The sequence below is a fragment of the Pipra filicauda genome, unplaced genomic scaffold (assembly GCF_003945595.2).
Source record: "Pipra filicauda isolate LSUMZ 115617 unplaced genomic scaffold, ASM394559v2 scaffold183_size1465899_pilon, whole genome shotgun sequence".
NCBI classification, from domain to species: Eukaryota; Metazoa; Chordata; class Aves; order Passeriformes; family Pipridae; genus Pipra; species Pipra filicauda.
This window is the reverse complement of record NW_024104291.1, coordinates 289,565-304,859: the sequence shown is the minus strand read 5'-3', so window position 1 is coordinate 304,859 and position 15,295 is coordinate 289,565. Positions and strand designations below refer to the sequence as shown.

At 38.8% G+C, this 15,295-nt stretch overlaps 1 protein-coding gene across 9 annotated transcripts in view; it reads right to left on the bottom strand.

Annotated features, from left to right (window-relative positions):
- Positions 1–753: 753 nt before the first annotated feature.
- RIMKLB (ribosomal modification protein rimK like family member B) overlaps positions 754–15,295 on the bottom strand; it is a 53,659-nt gene continuing 39,117 nt past the window's right edge. For 8 of the 9 annotated variants that reach the window (XM_027723931.2, XM_027723935.2, XM_027723934.2 and 5 more), the window contains 4 exons: positions 14,398–14,601; positions 6,079–13,007; positions 1,206–1,271; positions 754–953 (listed from right to left, as the gene is read on the bottom strand). In XM_027723931.2, coding sequence (XP_027579732.1) covers positions 12,544–13,007; positions 14,398–14,601 — 668 coding nt within the window. In that variant the 3' untranslated portion in view covers positions 754–953; positions 1,206–1,271; positions 6,079–12,543. The remainder of the gene's footprint in view (positions 954–1,205; positions 1,272–6,078; positions 13,008–14,397; positions 14,602–15,295) is intronic. The other variant, XM_039380027.1, reaches the window with a different exon arrangement.

Sequence of the window (15,295 nt, the reverse complement as noted above, 5' to 3'; positions counted from 1 at the left end):
AGAACAAGCACACAGAAAACAGGAACTAAAATTTACATGAAATGAATATCCATGAAATGAAGAGGAAGAATGTGAAGAACAAGAGGTGTTTACTGATAACGTACCAACTCAGTATCTTGATTCCCTTTTTTACTTCACAGTTTCAAGTAGGCACATTGTAGAAAGGCTATCAGTATATATCTAATTCTTTACAGTGCTTCAGTAACAACAAACCAATTGAGCCATGTGCAAGATCTATAACCTATGGTTTGAAAGATTAGCTCTCTTCAGAAACAACAGATAGTAAGAACTTACGTGACCATGTCTACAACAAGCCCTGCCACTGTGGCTTCAAAATCCAAAGGCATATTATCTCTGGTAGATTAACTGAGCTGCAGTTCTGTTTTTCTCTAGCAGTCATCAAAGCTATCAGTATAGTATGATCAGTATGGTATGATTTTACTTGTAAAACTCGTAAGACTTGTATTCTCAGTGACTCAGGTGAAGTTATAACACAACATCAAAGGCCTGATGCTAAAGTTACCAAGGTATTTGGGAAGATTATTCATGTCAATATAAAGTGCTTTAGAACTCTTACAAACTGAATTCCTGGAGGAAAAAAAGATTACTATAATGACAAATATCAAACAGGTTTTACTTTTCTTGCTTAGCTGCAGCTTTGATACAAGATGAATAGATTTCTGAAGTTAGCCAGCACTTCAGAAAGGGGAGATGGTGCAGAAGATACCAAAAAGAACCTCACACTCTCATGAATTACAATTCAACTCTTTATTCAGTTCTCCATGTAATTAGGACAGGGATCGTAATGACTGTTAATGCCATGTGTGGACATCACTCCATTCCACATCATTGCTGGTCCATCCTTTCTTCCCTTCATTGTGATGGAGGCATTATCAAAAGGCTAAATGTCCCCATAAGAGGCAAAAGACGACCTCCTGTTGCTGCAGAAAAACCTAGACAAATAAACCATTGAAAAAGTTAGTCTTTGCCCCAAAATATGAACACCAGAAATTCAAGCAAATATCATAAAAAAATCTCTGTACCCGGCACCTATCTGGCTTCCTTGATAGCTGCATTACAGACACAACCAAGGACTGAGCCATGGGTACCAAACTCCTCTTCTGACCTTGGAAAAGGTCTTTCCAGGTCAGGGAGTGAGATGCAGTGAAGGCTGTGTTCTAATGATAAAATCTAGTTCCTGTTACCTTTCCAGTAGGTAGAGTTCAATCTCTGCAACTGGTGATCCAGCATCTTTCACACGCATTAGACTCCTGCGGAAATATTTCATGTGGAGGAAAAATTGTATAAAAGTTTAGCAAAGTCAAACTGCAGACTCTTCCTGCCTAGTTCTCCCACTGATAAAGCTTCAGTATTTGCCATCCAGTAAACAAACATTTCCATTCAGGCATGGACAAGTATTCCTACATCACATTACAATTGGACTACTCCTCCCATACACTGTTGTAAAGATGGGTGGGGAGAGCAACCATAACATTTGTGTTGTTTCTGCTGGCCTTGTGTTTGTTAGATGCATGGGAAAATATACACAAAAGCAGACCAAGTTTCCTCTTGAAACTCTCAAAATACAAGTTTCAGACTTAATGCACGACACCATTGAACAGAAAAAATCCAGAGAATAAAGACTACCAGGCAGTGCTTTGCACAGTAGCAGCAAGAAAGGGAACCTGCACACACATCCTTGGGCAAATCAGACTTCTTGTAAATGAAATATTTACAGATGTGAAATATATACAGTTGCACAAACAGTCAATGTGACGTTCCCATTCCTCATCAAGGCATAACTGAAACATTCCTCTTGACTCCTGGCCTCCCACTACATTGATATGACAGAATGAAAAGAACACCTGTGTATACAGCTACTGCTTAGTCTTCTCTCTCTGCTTCATAGCACCTTCATGTTCAGTCCACATAACACTGTGTACAATTTTCACCTCTCCAGTTCTTCTCTCTCCAAAATGTATGTATTTTACAACACAGACAAACTAAGCATCAAGGAAGCTCAGCAGTATCACTGCTTCCAGGAAATCTGCATCGAAAAAATGCATGACTGGCCAAAGAGGTAGCTTTGGGTTACTGGCTAATATAATATGGACTTTTCCTCCTTCTCTAACAACAAATGCTAATCTGTACAAGAGGGATTGTCCCAATAAATTCTGGAAATTAGTATATATGCCTGAAAATTCATGACTGTGATAAATTAATTTATTTTTTTTTACAACAATGAATTACGTTCAGGTTGGACATCAGGAGGAATTTCTTTACAGAAAGGGTTGTCAAGCATTGGAATGGGCTGCCCAGGAAGGTGGCGGAGTCATCATGTCAGAAAAGACTGTACATGGCACTTAGTTCCTGGTCTAGTTGACATGGTAGTGTTCATTCAAAGGTTGTGACTCAATCTCAGAGGTCTTCCCTACACCAACTGATTCTGTGAAATTAGTTTTTTTCCCATTAGAACACTTCATTGAAAAAAATCCAATGACCTCTAATAAAACTTAATTTCTTTTCCATTCATGTATGAAAAATCTCAATTATATTGCAACTTGTCTAACACAAAAATTCAGTCCTGAGTTGGAAAACTGTATATATATCATATTACATTAAACATAACACAGTACCTGTACTTGGGAAAATGAAAAGCATTACATGAAGAGGGAAATTTAAAAATTCATTGTTGAGCAAAAGCAACTGCACTGTCTACAGACACAGAGGATACTACTGACAAACACTTCTGCTACTACTGTGTATATTGCAATAAAACCATACAGCTCAGCAAAATCTATGTTAGACTTCTACTCCCTGTTCCCATTCAGACAAGGCCAAGATTAGCACAGCTGACTGTTCTTAGAGAGCACTCCACACCTATATTCCACACCCTGTTCAACCAATCTCAGCCCTACGCACCACTGACATTTCAGAAGCCAATATTTTTTTGGTAAAAGATGTGTACAGAAGCACATCAAGGAGTTCTGAAAGCAAAAAGAAATGGCAACAGAAGATAAAGATGCAATTCAATGTATGCAACACTCTCAAAGTTCTTTCTCAGACGCTTCTTTGTCTGCTCTTATTAAAAGATAAACCAAAAAGCTTTCTCCCCAGCAACATCAGTGACTACTCGACTGACACCAGACTTGGGATATAACTAATTGTGTAGTTCCTATGCACAGTAACTGTTCTCCCTTAACCATTCTGCTTCCTACAGAAATGGATAATAGAATGGCATATTCAACTCCCCAAGCACACTCCTCTCCTTCCAAACAAACCAAAAATATCTATTACCCTAAGAAAGAGTACTGTATGTAGCTGCATACAGCAAACTGCCTCCAAATAAAAAAGCAGACACACAGAAATTCACATAAATCTTTTATAAGCCCTTCTCGCACAGAGACTTGGCAGAGCTTAATATGCTGACATATTACTGTGCAGACTCTGTATATTCTAGTAACACTTGTACTGTTCCTAAAGGGAACAAAAGAAGGATGCAGAAATACCTTGAAAATACCTTGCATGAGTGCAATGTAAATGTTAACTTTTCTGTCAGCCTAATCCATCATCTTGCTTTCAGTCAGTGTGAGGATCCTATCCAGACCCTTCTTTCACATACGTATCACCCCCCTTGCCTGCCCGTGCAAGTCTATGACAAGAATAGAAAATATTTTGCTTCAGATCTCTACCATATCAAAGATACAGAAAACAGGATGCTTTGCTATGTCACATCTAAAAGAAAAAAAACCAAAACCCTTTGTACTGACAGCCACATGCAGAAATGTGGCGGATCTGAGACAGTATTCTAAATGCCTTTTTGTTTATACAAAAAAAAATAATCCTTTCCTGACCAGTTGACTCTAAGTCACCTTGCTCATTAAAAAAACTTAAGATACATTTATATACCTCTATCGCTTAATATGCTAAGAAGCAATAGGTTACAGGTGTATTGGGGCAACTAGGGCCATGTTCAGGGCCCCTCGTCCCAAATATTACTGCCATCTAAACTCAGTGCAGTAACACCTTTAATCCACATGACCATCCATTCAAGTAGGCAAGCACTACAGTTAGTTTCCATATCAACGGAACTTTCAGCTCTCCTTCTTGAGATTCAGCTCGCAAAGGTTAGTATCCTTAGCATATATTATATACAGAAATTCTGGTGAGATTCCTCCTTACAAAAGCAGCTGAGAATGCTCAATATCAGCAAAAACTGTTTCCCTGCCTCATCTCTATTCTGATGACAGACTGACACAGGTTTCAGACTCCTTTGCCTCTACTACCAGAAATTACTTTCTCTTCTTCACTTCTCAAGCCTGACCGGATCTAAAACCCTTTCCCTATGAGTTTCTTCTCACATACAGACTTTGCTCATCATATATAACAAGGGTCTAATCAATTCTCCATACAAAATATTTTCCACTTAGCACATGCAATCTCCTTTCACTCTGCAGTAATTCAGTTCTGGGATTTCCAGCCTGTAGCCCACATAATACTTTCAAAGGCTGTATGATAACTTAGAAGCTAATGAGAAAAGCATACCAGTTGTCCACAGTCCTAAGTGGTGCCTGATGTGCACTGGAGAGTATTTAGCTGCCTGGCTATCAAAATTCAGATCCAGTTTAGTTCTTGCATATACTGATTTTAGTGTAACCCCATGTAACAACAGGAAACAGAACTTTGAATTTATCAACTAATACTCAGCTGTCAGTGAACTAAGAAACATTTATGAAAGTACAAAAGCGATCGCTGTATTCTGCATATTGGTATATATTCTGGACACAATTTTTTTTCCCAATCCACTTGGACGCGCTTCTCTGCATTTTCAGCTGATCCAGATTCAAATTTCTCCTATGCCAGATAGTTCATCAGTGCTTCCATATCTTGTTGTTCTCTCCTCTTTTACTTTCTTTTCAGAAAGGGAAGTCATCCTAATAAAGGTCAGCATTTTAATCTCTGGTAGGAGACTTACTCGAAATGGAGGTATTGTTATGGTGGAACATACTAATGACAGCTGCAACAGTAAGTATTTTATGATGTCGGGATCAGTGGTCCATAAAGGGGAGTGCACCTTCCCCAGGGAGGGATTCAAGACAATCCATAAGGCTGCAGGGTGAAAATATTTTTTCACCATTAATAAATATAGTTAAGTAAATGTTTTAAATAGTCTTCATCTTTATCTCATCCTGTTTTAATTTCTTGTATTTATGTAAGTTTTATAATGTATGTAGCAATCCATGAATATAACTTCTAAAAAATATATATTTGAGCATATATATATGCTCAAAACGTTTTTTTTCTGATAGGGATGTGCAATCAAACAGGTTTCAGAGTCATGGGTCTAGGTAACTAAAGAGGTGGTTGAAACTATCAGCTGTTATCCACTAAGTCAGAAACACTATATATTTTGTATTTCCCACTTTCAAAAGGAATTTTAACTGTTGGTGACCCGAACCTTTTTTTCCTGCCTTGGGATATAGGAAGTCTCCATAAAGAACATTGTTCTTTACTATCATGGCACTTCTCAGGCTTCTATCATGTCATCTATATGGTGCTCTCTAAGTAGCCAAAAAAGCATATGAGCTCTGAGCCTATGAGGCTGATCGCTGCCTGACAGTAAGGATACTTTTACCTTCATAAAATAAAATTCCACAGGTAAAGATTGCAGAATCCTTAGATTATATACCTCTATCGCTTAATATGCTAAGAAGCAATAGGTTACAGGCGCTTTGGGGCAAATAGGCCCAATTATTCTTTGGTTTTTAAACTAGGTTAAAACTAGAATTTCACCAATGGCACAACTATAATTAATCGTCCTGTGAGGCAGAGAATGGATGGGCTAGATAAATTCCTTCCAGCCTTATTTTCCAGTACTCGGAAGATGTGGCAATTTTGGTGAAGTTTAATTTTTTAAGATATATACTATGCCTTATAGAGGCAGACGGGAAACTGGAATGTTGAATCAAAGATGAGAATTAGGACATCAGGTAACCAAACACCAAATCAGATAGGTCAGTGTGCCTACTGTGCTACAGGCAGTCTTTTGATGGTTAGAATTCTGTAAATTAGACTCACCATTCAAAGGGACAGTTCAGGGACTCTGCCTTTCTCCTCCATTCCCCTTACTCCAGTTAGTATTTTGCAATCCATTTCTCCCAGTACTGGAGGTTTCTCAGGTCACAGTCATGAGTTTCTTCTGCTGCTGCTGCTGCTGCCACCTACCAGTTTTATTATTCTGTTGCAGCAGAAGGGCATATAGAAGAAGTTCGTGTTCAGCATGCACATAATCATCATCCTTTGTCTAAGATGTCATGGCCTATTCAAGTTCTACAACATTTCCCCATACACTAGGCAAAGCACTGGGCAAAACCAAGATCAATACAAGGCTTTGAAAGCCATTCCATGAAGAGGAAGGAGCATGATCTGTAAAACCACCTTCCAAGAAACATTAAATACCAAAACATTAATTTCTGCAGAATGCAGTACATTTTTATCAACTCTCCCCACCAAAGATCTGTATTTCTTTCAAGACAATCTCTACTTAATATGTATCTAAAATCAGGTTAGAGATGCAAAACTGTGATCCAACATGAATTCATTAATAAATTTGAGGAAAAGAAATTCTTATATTTAGACATTATTACAAACCCCAAAAAGACACCCAACCACATGCCTGAAAGTGTTACACCCGTGTCCTATAGCAGTTGATGCACAAAAATATACACAAATAAAGGAATAGGCCTGCCCAGTGCTGAGACGCAAGAAGTGGGTGTGTCTGAAAGGAAAAAGCATTGGAAACATAAGTATAACAGGTTTGTAAAATTATCTTGCAAGTAAAATTAAAGACACAAATTATACACTCAATTATACCAGTGAAATTGGATATCACTCCACTGACTTTCACAGAGTGATTCCAGGTTTATCTCAGTGTAATTGAGAGCAAAATTTGGCTATAAAATTATTCCCTCCCACCTTAATTTGAAGCTGCAGTTTATGGTATTGCTGATAAATTTACTGTGTATCAGGAAAATATAAATTGAGACTACGAAAAGTAGACTATTTTATTACAGTATAGAGGAGTTATTAGCATACACAGAAAAATAATCTGAAACAAGTGCTAATTCCTTACAGATGTCATGGGAAATAGAAAACTGCATTTGGAAACTTGGAAGCCTGTCTGTAGGCTCATATTCTTCAACTTGGAATGGTATTCCAATTGTCTGATATTTACATCTGAGTAAAATACAAGATTATCCTCCTTAAAAGAAGTAAAAGAATATTAAGTACCCAGCAGTTTTACATGGTTTGAGATTCAGGGAGTTGAGTTACCAGAGAAGGATAAAATGTACAAGTGCTTTGATATAGCAGTAAGGACAACATAAAATATATCCCCCATCCTCCACAAACAGAAATAATCAACCCAACAGTCTTTTTCTTCAGCACACGTATTCTTCCATCTGTCCTCTTTACCGGATCCTGCTCTACTGAATTTTAATAGATTTAACGTTCTTAGCACTAGTTTTTCATATCTATCAACTCCTAATTGATGCAGTTATATTTTATGTTCATTTGGTAAATGGAAAGCAACATACCTTTCAAAAATCTAAGCTAAAATAGTACACTTGAAGGCAAACTACCTTGAACTGACAAAGAAGTGGAATGAATGTATTACAAAACTATTCCTCACACAGTCACATGAGGGGACTCACTTCTGTCTTACCTGAGTAAAGCAAAGGACAATGACAGTTTTTTTAAAGGTCAACAAGCATAAGGAGGGAAATCGAGGAAGAAAAGTAGGATTTTCTCTAAACATCACAGTTAAAGAAATCATTCAACAAGTTTCACCAAAATGAACTGATGGGAAGAAAGGAAGGCAGACAAGTTAGCAAATTTATGAAGGTTACAGTAAGAGCAGAAAAGTCTCAATTTACCTGACAACAGGTCGGTTTTGGATGTCACCAAACTGCTGCGTTTACCATTTTACCCGCTTGCATTACTGGGGGGAAAAGTTTAGGAAGGAACATTCTCAAGGATTTTTCATAAGTTCTCACTCTTGCCATCGGAAAGGGGAGAAGGGGTTTTCTCTGGATTGTTTGACTTTTTTGGCTCCTGAAAAGTTTTGCAAAGAACAGTAACAAAGTGTGAACTGTTAGAACACGTTTCTGTAAAAAAAGGTAGAATAAGTCACACAAAACAGAGCAACAACAAATCCCACCCGAAATCCTCACATCCAATTTGTGTCATTGTTTTAAACAAATAAACAAAACAAAAACTTTTCAACTCAAATTATAAACATGAGAGGTTTGAAGACTTCTAACAGCAGGCCAAGATCCACCATCAGAATGCTCCAAAAGTCACTCTCAAAGGTTAAGAAAAGGTTTAACGAAATAAAACAAAGAAAAAGGCAGCAAACACCTGGTTATAAATCCTGTAGTGTACAGTTTAAAACAATTCCTAGAGCAGTGAAAAAATTAAAAATTAAAAAAGACAGTAGCAACAGAAGTTACCTGTCCGAGCACCTACTATTCCATAGAGAGAACAGGAGTGGGTCGTGTGTCTCACACCAGCCATAAAGCCCATAAACCTTCTCAAAAAGAGTGAGCCATGAGAAAGATACTGTACATGTGATCTGCTTTCAAAGTCTCTCTAAGCCCTTATGGTCCCTGATGTATTTAACTGACAGATTTTTGCAATAAGGGGAGAAAATATTTAGCAAAAGTCACTGGTTTCATTTGTTGGATTTTGTAGTCCTGTACAGCACCTGAAGAAGTATCTCCTTTGCGCCTGACATACACAGATGTTCCAGAGATTATTTCCTGAGTAAGTATCACACAAAGATAGCACATGAAGTGGAGAAATTGCTTCAAGAGTGACCTCAGCTCAGAATGAAAACATTAACAGTCAATATAAGCATCGAGCATTGACATTGTTTTACAGATGAGGTGTTTTAACATTACAAGAAAAGATTTTATAAAACACATTAAAGCATTGAATACAAGGCTTAAGATACAATCCATACATTGACATAGTAACACATTAATTATAAATACAGTAAGTTCAACAGAAGAAAATCTCCAGTGTTACAAAGAACAAAATTTGATCCCATGTAGATTAAGAAACTTATTCTTGCAAACAAGAGTTTCTAGCTGGTTCTTTCAAAGATTAAAATACACAGAAATAGCTGTATAGCCATCAGCTGTACTGGCACTATTGTAACCACCACTGTGTTGACCATTTTTTCAGCACATGCTTCCAAACCCACATATGGAGGTAGTGTTAGTGCAACTGTATGAAAGTTTAGCATGTGATTTTCAGCACAGGGAACCGAAGAAGATATAAAGCTGACATCTGTGAAGTTCACCTTCAGTGGGAAACACTGCCTGGTTACCATGGGCTAGATTTGTTGGTGTTTTTTTTCCTTCAAGTAAAAACAAGACACTTCTCTTGCATCCCCAGGCAGTTCTATGCATTTCACTATTTCACTATTTCAGGAGGTAAGTAGGGAGTAAGTACATGAGACAAGCGTGCCCATTTGTATCAATGAACCCTCAAGCAAGGTATTCATGCAGCATCAATACCCAGTGTCCAAACAAATGTACATGATGTTTCAAATCCTGTCTCCCTCTGTGACCACTATGCATAGACTTATCTCCAAACTAGCAACGAAAGCACCAAACAGAGGTCTTTCAAAAAATCTTATTTTTACTTCACAAATTTTACAACTGTGAGGTGTAACCTGGACTTTCTAAAAAGGTGATAGAAATGTAAGGTTCCTGTGAGCCAAGAAATACTATGGAGACTCAAAAAACCCAGTCCAGAACCTTCAGTTACCAGCTCCTTTCTCTAAAAGATGTTTCCTGTGACAGAAACACAGAGGTCCCATTACACCAACTAGCACATGTTTACTCCCTGCTGTTATTCCGCATGTGCTCAGCGTATGACACAGCTGGAAAGGGAAGGATTGACCCTATCAGCCCCTAGAGGAGTAGAGGCACCTACCAGTAAACAGACAAAAAAAAGAACAAACACCCCCACCCCCATCCGAAATTCCCCTCAGATAAACAAGCAAAGGAAAAAGAGTCTCTGGAAGAGACAGTTTACTGCTCAGTGACTAGAGCTCAGTTACTAGTGAATTAGGTTTCTTTCATGTTCTGTGGTTCTGCAACTCTTCATGGAATTTGAAGACCTTTATATTCTTCATGTATAACCTGCGCACTTATAGGCTCAATAAGGATTTGAAAATACCTTTACTGCCGAAGATCCTTTTTTTGCTGGACCAGCCGGTCCACTCTCCTGCTTAACATCAACAGTCAACCTTTCACTTGATTTTAATAATAATATTTAATTCTACAAAAAAAAAAGCCATTTTATTACATTCCTTTTAAAATAAAAAAAACAAACTGTACAAAGAAGCATGATCAAACCTCCATAAAGCAGGTTAATACTGTTCTGTTTATTGCCTCTTGAAGACTCTCTGCATAGTGTCCGTGAGTTGTGTTTAAGGTCCAAGTGAAGATAAAACAGCAGAGCAGCAGAGAGGTGAGGAAGGGCCACAGAGGTGGGCAGTGCAGAACCTCAGAGGGTACATGGGACATGCTCCATTAAAGTATCCAGAAAACAGCAGCATTGCACACACACAACCCCCCTCCAAACAAAACCTATTTTCACAAGATTATTTTTCAATTGTAAACGTTTTACTTTATGTTTTTAAAAAAGAGGCTTATCTCTATATATATATCTATAGTTCCAGGGTTTTATGAACCCAGAGAATAAGAGGGGAATGAAAAGGGAGAAGGAGGAGGAAAAGGAGGAGGAAGACAAGGACTGAAAAATGAGCTCAGTATCTGTTTTGGTTATTTGTTTTCCAAACCAGCTCAAGGCTAATGAGAAAATGCACAGCCAGAAGGATTAGGGAAAATCAGGAAGCCTGGAAAAAAATTAGGAGCTAAACAGCCAAAACCCCAAAAGAAATCAAGCAAAACAAATGCGCGCGCACACAAACACACACAAGTGTGTGCACTCACACCACACACGTGTAAGGGTCCAGGGTCAATCTGTTGATTGATTGTGGACCTAGGTTATATACTTTTTTCTTTTATTTTTTTTTCTTTTATTTAAATTCTGGCTGAGCTCTCTTCTTTTTCTTTTTTTTCTTTTTTTTTTTTTTTTTAAATCTAACGCGTTTTTTTCCCAAAGCTACAAACTGAGTATTTCTCCCCAGTTATACTCTTTGGATTTCTGCCAACATCAGCTTTTATGTTCAGTGGGGAAAAAGTAAGCCTGGTACGTATTGTGTGAACTGCTTTATTCTAAAGTTCCTCTGAACGACTAATCACTTTTAACCAGCTCTTCCCTCCTCCACGCCTTACCACATTCCTCCCTCCGAAAAAAAGTGAAAAATAAAAACAAATGAACAAAACCCCAACAATGTACAGGCTATATCTCAGTGTTTTCTTAACAAACAGTCTGCGGTGTTTTCACTTTGGCCACTGTTAAAGATGCAGGCATAGAGAAGGGAGTGTTGGACTAGCATGTATTAAAAGAAAAAGGAACATTAACATTGCAGATCTCTCTCAGAAAGACTAAAACACTAACAAATACAAGTCGATGCACGTTTGCTTTAAACTAGTGTAATTCATTTTCACATTGGATTAAACATCATTTTGTATACCAAACATTACAGTGCTGTTTATCTCCTCCAACCATGCAAAAAATAGTTAAAACGTGCCATTTCTGCCCACAAATAGAATATGACTAATTCTCCTAGATACCTTCCAAAATCAGGATTTGAAATGAGAAAAACACAAGTACTAATATCCTCCTTCAAAAGCTTTATAAAGAAATTTAGACACAAAGCTGCCACTTAATACCAAGATGGTACAATTTACAGACTTTTACAGAAAGTTCTTGTTAAGTCAACTGACGCTTCTCTCAGCCTCATCATTTGAAAGGCCATATCCTGCAAGGTCAGAAAGTGATGACTTTAAGAGGATCCTGAACTTACAGCTCCCACTTACAAGAGTAGGAACAGTAGGTGTCCAGGAATTTTAAAATACTTGGTATTTAACACCTTCAACTCACATAAAGAATTTGAGGCACTCAGCAATTTACAGGATCAAGCCTTACAGAGGTAGAAGAGACTTTATTGGTGCAGTAATTCACAGAAGTTTCTAGAGAGCTGCCAGACAACTTTCTGAAAATCTTCGAGTGTGAATCATGCTTCAATGCTTGCCTGTGAAGACACATGAACTGCAATATATCTGGGGACCAAAGCAGCATTCAAATAAATCTGCTGCCTGGTTATGAACTGAACATCTTTATTGTAAAGCTGATGCTGACGAATGAAGACAATTTAATGTTCTGCAAAAAGGTAGGGACAGCAATCACAGCACGTGTGCCTTTTACTCTTGCTCTCTTGACTAACACACCCACCCCCTTTCCTCATTTCCTCTGAGCGTCTCTGATAAACAGCATTGCAAGTTGGCTTAAAAAAAAAATTTACAAGAGAGAGTTCTGTTGGTCATCTATTTACAAGTGGCATCACTCCACCAGGAGTTTAATCTCATTGGCTAATAGCTGGTTCATGTTGAATAGACCCCCCGGGAGCTTGGTGAGCAACTCTCTCTCCGTGGTCTCAGGGTCGCTGTCGACAGAGCTGGAGCTAGCACTCATATTGTCGACAGCGGCACTAGCTGGAGGGCCCAGCTCTGGCTCGCTAGTCTCGCTTGCCGTGGACACCACAGAGAGCAAGGACATGCGCCGCGTCAAGCGGCCGGGGGTGAGCAGAGAAGCGGCATAGTCCGCTATGATACCAGCTACATCTAAATTACAAGCCTTGTCAAAGGCAATGAAACCTACATTTGCATTGGCCTCGCAGACGTAGAATGAACCGTCGTCCTTCATCAGCAGGTCAATGCCGCACACATCCATCCCCAGGATGTTTGACACTTGGACTGCCAACTGCTTGCCTTGTTCACTCAGTGAGCACATCATTCCTACACCACCTGGAAAAAGTGAAAAAACTTGCTGTCTGTACTCTGGTCATGGGTGACTGACATCCTTCTCAACTGGTTAGCACTTTTCTGCTGGGAAGCTCCAAAGTGAGCCTGCAAGCAGACTGCTGATGACTCAGAAATCAACCTCCTTTTCCTCTGTGACTACTAATGAACTTGAAGCCACAGGAGGATTTCAAAATATTCTGACCTGCCTTTGGCAGGTCAAGATTATGACTTGTTTAAAAAGCAGTTAAGTGATGACTTTTTAGTCCAGAAAAAGTATCACACATTTTTATGATCCCAGGATATTAAAATAAATGAACTAGAATACCACACTTGTTCCTTCTAAGGTCAAGGCCTTCCCTACATATTTGTAAGTTGTCACAAGCTCTCGATAAGACTACAGCTCTAACAAATATAATTGGGGGGAGTGGGGGTTAAGACTACTTATTATGTCCCCTCTCAACTTGTTATCACAGGTTACTGCCTTTAAAGCAAGAACTAGGGATCATTTGTGTCTGAACGTCAGCCAGTCCAGTTAACAGTCCATCATCTAAGTATTAACTGACTCAGACTTCATCTATCACAATACTTAAAAGTTCAAAAAATACCCCAACAATAACAAAAAAAAATATTTAGCAGAAAAATCTTTCAGGTTACATTTCCTCAATATCAGGCAGTAACTAAAACCTCTCAGGCATTTTGACTAACCAAAACTGTACTACACATGAACATATTTTATCCTATCTCTGCTCAGGTTCAGTACAGTTTTAGTCAGGCAACCTCAACACTCCTTCCTCCTTTTACCTTCATAAACCCTGTGTCCAAAGCTATGCAGTTCTGAGTATGCTACAATCAATGCAGTAACCTCCTCTTCCTTCCACATACGGTCTTTGAGGGAAGAGGTTGCAGAGAGGAACTTGACAGACTTAAGGTAGCACAGAAGATGCACAATGCAATCCAACTGTTTATTGCCTTCAACAGTTTCCTCTCTTAACATTCTCTTGTACCCTCTTGCCAACTCTCTCCTCCACCTCCCTTAAGTGTCGCTTTCTGTCTTCCTTCTTTTTCTGTTCCTCTCAACAGGATGGAACAAAAGATAACATGGCATTAGCATGAAACTGCCACTACCACATCAGTTGCTCCATTTGTGTTCCAGAACTTTCCCCTGTTTTTCATTCATCCTATCCATCTAATACTGTGGGCAGAGAATGTCTCTCCCTCTGTGTCTGCTCAACATGTATCTTACTTAATCCCTACTCTTAGGTTCCCTCTGTAAGCCCCCAGCAGTAAACACAATTAATACAAAATAAAACCTGCAGCTTATTTCAGTTGGCTTTGTGATTTTTCAGCTGAATTGAAAAATTCTGACCAAAACTATGAACAGTGCTTTTCCTACCAAGTGAGCAGTTACTCTGCATCCTCCCATCTGTTGAGCAGCGGAGCATGGTGCCCACCACACGGCCTCCTACTACGATGACACGTACATCCTTGCCATGAGACTCTTTAACATATTTTTGAAATAAGTAAGGGGCATCATGACGGATCAAATGGCTTAGGTCGGCCAAATGGTGCTTGTCTCGTGCCAGGAACACAGCTTTACCTGTATGGAGAAAAAGAACATCAGAAGACTGTAAACAGCTACTCATTTGAGCTGCATCAGTGATTCAGCACATGAAAGTAAAACCTCTGACCAGCATGCTGCCTGTTCTCAGAGGCCCCATCCATATACCCATATACCCATTTACAAATTCTGCCATGGACAACAGTGTTCCACCGATGCAGTGCTTTTAAGTGTTCAAGTGCTGCTGACAGAGCTGAGGAGACATGTGAGGAGTTAAAAAAAAAAAAAAAAGAAAGAAAAAAAAGAAAGAAAAAAGAAAAACTTGTAGATAAAGGAGGTGGTCTTGCAATTTCTACTCCTTTTGGTACAAGTCCTTAATGAGAGGAAAAAAGGGAAGAAATACTTAAAAGAGCAGCAGACATTTAGACATTTAATTAATAACAATTTTATTCATCCAAGAGGACTGGACCCACAACCTACAGCTTTGACACACAGGAACCAACAACATGAAACTGTTAAACACTGGGCAACTAAAAACTCCGAAGCCACAAGTGTGCCACTGCATAATCAACCACTTCCCTGTTGGGAAGCTGCTGAATGCTGCTCTACCTATTACCTACAAGGGCTTACAATTCCAGAATGAGGTTTTGCAGAGGAACAACTACATTCAGAGGAAAATACTAGACTCTACAGTATCCAAGATAATTTAGTAGATTCCACAAGACGTGAAATA